General features: G+C 39.3%; 1 protein-coding gene across 1 annotated transcript in view; it reads left to right on the top strand.

The window, feature by feature from the left end:
* The first annotated feature begins 240 nt into the window (after window positions 1–240).
* The window catches only part of LOC115584754 (natural resistance-associated macrophage protein 2-like), a 16,956-nt gene continuing 13,602 nt past the window's right edge, over window positions 241–3,594 (top strand). The window contains exon 1 of the mRNA XM_030422426.1: window positions 241–3,486. Coding sequence (XP_030278286.1) covers window positions 3,459–3,486 — 28 coding nt within the window. The 5' untranslated portion in view covers window positions 241–3,458. The remainder of the gene's footprint in view (window positions 3,487–3,594) is intronic.

The following is a 3,594-nucleotide window of genomic DNA, read 5'->3' as shown; positions in this document are numbered from 1 at the left end:
ATTTGTGGATTAAGAAACTTCTCCTGACTTCCAATCAGCAAGGTGGTGAGGAGATAGTGACTACATTTTCATTTTGGGTTGAACTATAAGCAAGTAAGTAAGGAAGTAAGTTTTTATTTATATAACACTTTTTTAAAACAAGGTTTGCAAAGTGCTGTACAGAGTACAGAAAACATAAAACATAAATAAAAATGAACATAAAATAAAAATAATAAAATAAATAAGATAAATAAACATACATGTACAGATATATGCAGAGAATACTACACACAGTAGCGTGTACATTCTGCGCGAGAAGTCTCTTTAACAGCGGGTGGTGCTAGTCTCTTGGCAGTAATCCAAAACATGAAAACAGGAAATGACGGAACCGAGTGCATAGAAAAACAAAGCGCATCCAGTATTCCATGCCTCCTACAAACCGCGCTGATTCGCTAGCACACTGCCAATCAGACTATCCAATGGCTCAGACGGCCAACAGCCAACGTTCTTAGACTTCGCAAGTTGAATCTGAACAGACGCTGTCCACGTGGTCCCAAAAGCTTCCAACACAGCTGAACACACCGAACAGATTTGTTGCCGAACTCGTACGAGTATCCCCAAATCAGATGGCCAGCGGTTGGCCTGGTGTATTTCAGGCTTTAGAGATTGAGCTGATGTAACGGAAGAGGGCAGACTGTTCCAGAGGGATGGGGCCCTGACGGCAAAAGCGCAGTCACCCTTAGATTTGAGGAGGGTATAAATAGGAGACCTAGGTCGGAAGATCTGAGTGGTCTAGAGGTGAAGTAAGAGTGTAAGAGTTCAGAAATGTAGGGAGGGGCAAGACCATGTAGGGCCTGTATGTGATGAGCAGTGTCTTAAAGTCTGTTCTGTATTTTAAAGGGAGCCAATGAAGGGATGCAAGAATTGGTGTGATGTGGGATCTGCAGTTGGTTTTGGTTAGTAGTCTGGCTGCAGCGTTTTATACGAGTTGCAGGTGAGACAGGTGAAGAGAGCATTGCAGTAAGCTCATAAGCTAACAGCAGCTGCAGTTAGCAGCAGTTGGCGGCTAAGTTTGAAGCTGTTTGGTGTATGAATCCAGGTGGTCAATTCTTACATATAGCGCCTTTAAATTAACAGCTTCAAAATCATGTTGTTGCTACAGGGTGAATAATGTCTCTATCGACTATAACTTCAGCGAGAGTTTAGGATTTGTGTTGAGTTTTGTTCGCACTTTGATTCCATCTGACACACTGATAGAGACTTTGGGTTTGTGTAGTACGAACTGTAGGGGGTGCACAGCAACGCTTTCAAACTAAATGCTAATGCTAGCAAGGCAGCAGTTCTTCCTCTAACACCATGAAGGTGGGTTCTGAATGACGATCCATCCAATAAATGTCAACTAAAACCTTATATTGACCTCATTGTGGCGCCAAAGGAAGGAAGTCGCTGTCAGGTCGGATTTTGGAATCATGGACGTTTGAAGACCCAAATTTTGTGCCAGTTCATCAGATAGAGTTTGAGATACTTCACAGAGAAAATGAAAACTTTAATCTGATGGGGGCGCTGCAGGAAAAGGCTCATGAGTCCATGAATGTCTGAACCAAAATTCATAGAGACTCTCACTGAACATTGGTTGACATATTTCAGTCAGAACCATTAGACAGACCCGGCCATCAACAGAGCCGCGCCGACTGAAAAGCAAAGATCAAACAGCGTCTTAAGATTGACTTTATTTATTTATTTACACATCTTAAAGCTCCTTTTTGTAAGATAGTTGATTGTTGACTGAGGCCGACCCGACCTATCCTGAAGCGTCTCGACTATTTGACTTGTTGGGACTGAGACTCAAAAATCGACTGTCTCATAAATGTGAGCTTTAACACAAAAAAAGAAGGTGTGCAAATAAGAGAATGAATGTTAATAGCAACACTTGTGCTTTTCCTACGATGACAAGTTGTGGAAAAGACGTCAGAGTGAGAAGACGAGGAATGAGCTGAAGAGTCTATCACAGTGAAATCCTGCATTCGGTCTGTGTTGATGTTCATCTTAAACCCTGTCGGTTGTTAGTTAGTGAAGTCTATCAGAACAAAAAAAGCGCCTCCTGGTGGAAACCTGTCAGTATTTGTCGCCATCCAGTGGACGCTGCTGCTCTCTTCACCCTCTCGCCTCTGACTCATCATGTCTGGTAAGTTTTTGAGTCTTTCTTTGTTTATTTCTTTCATTTTTTATCATAAAGAGGGAACAAAATAGAGGATATTGTTAACAGGACATTATGTTTAAAGGCAGATGTCAAGTGGTTATGGATTAAAACATCAATATCTTAATTTCTGTCTATCAAATATGTCTAATAAATATTAATTATGAATAATCTAATAAAGAAGCCTCAATTGAATTCCTAGACGATTAGAAAAGGCTTTGAACCAGCGTTTAAACCAAGGTGGGTGCACATGTATCTATAAATAAAGAGAACCTATAATTCAACAGATGACTTAATAGATAAAATGATGATGAATCAAAGTAATTTAAACATTTTAGGACAGTATTTTTTTCAACTTCTGAGAGCTGGGTTATGTTTTCAGGTGGACTTTAAATCCAAACATGATTATCCATCAAAGTCATCCAAAACTAACAGTTATTTTTGGAATAAATAATTAATTACTTATCTGCTTATTATGTTGTCAGTTAATTACTACAAAATGTAATGAAATAGTAAAAGATATGTCCATCCCAGTAGCAAGAGTCCAATGGGATGTCCTCAAATGTCTTATTTTGTAAAGATAATAAACATTAAAATGTATAAAATTAATTACATTACTTCCACGATCCTGTAAAATATTTAGTGTGTAAGATCATTGAGAGCAGCTTTAAAAATTGTTTATTCACATTGTGGGTCAATAAAGCTGTTTCTGATAGTTTTTTGGATGCTTTTATTTTGAAAGGGAAACCTTACACACAACATTTAATTTTTACATGAATGAACACAGCAATGAGAGCATTTCTTTTCTGAGTTTTTTTTTCATTACATTATTATTTTAAAAATTTGGTATTTTATTTTGATAGTCTGACATTCCTCAGTCAGTCTCGCTTCCTGCGGCTCGTGGATCACCTGTTTGTGGAGAAACCGGGTCACGTGACAGAAACAGGTCTCACACTGGGTTCTCTTTGTTAAACATTGGCCGCGTGTGTTGGACTCTTGTCCTCAGGTGTTTCCTCCTCCTCCTTCTTACCTGTCCGGTAAGTCGGCTCCACGTTAAACTTCACCGGAAACTGAAGAACAACATGAGACGAGTTCAGCTCTCAGGTGTGAAGTTTGTTCAGAGTCACGTTTACAGAAGTTTTACAGCTTGAAGTGAAGAAGAAGAAGAAGAAGAAGAAGAAGAAGAAGGAGAAGAAGAAGGAAGAAGAAGAAGGAGTAGAAGGAGAAGGAGAAGAAGAAGGAGTAGAAGAACAAGAAGAAGGAGTAGAAGTAGAAGAAGAAGATGAAGCTGTTCTCCTTCCTGCGCTCAGGTGAGATCTCTGACTTCATATCTTTGACTAAATCCTGTCTGACGTCACTATTTAAACGCCTGGTGGAAAGTAACTAAGTACATTTACTCACGTGCTGCATTTAAGTAC

Source organism: Sparus aurata, chromosome 7 (genome assembly GCF_900880675.1).
Source record: "Sparus aurata chromosome 7, fSpaAur1.1, whole genome shotgun sequence".
NCBI classification, from domain to species: Eukaryota; Metazoa; Chordata; class Actinopteri; order Spariformes; family Sparidae; genus Sparus; species Sparus aurata.
Note: the sequence above shows the minus strand (reverse complement) of the source record. Positions and strands in the feature narration are given on the sequence as shown.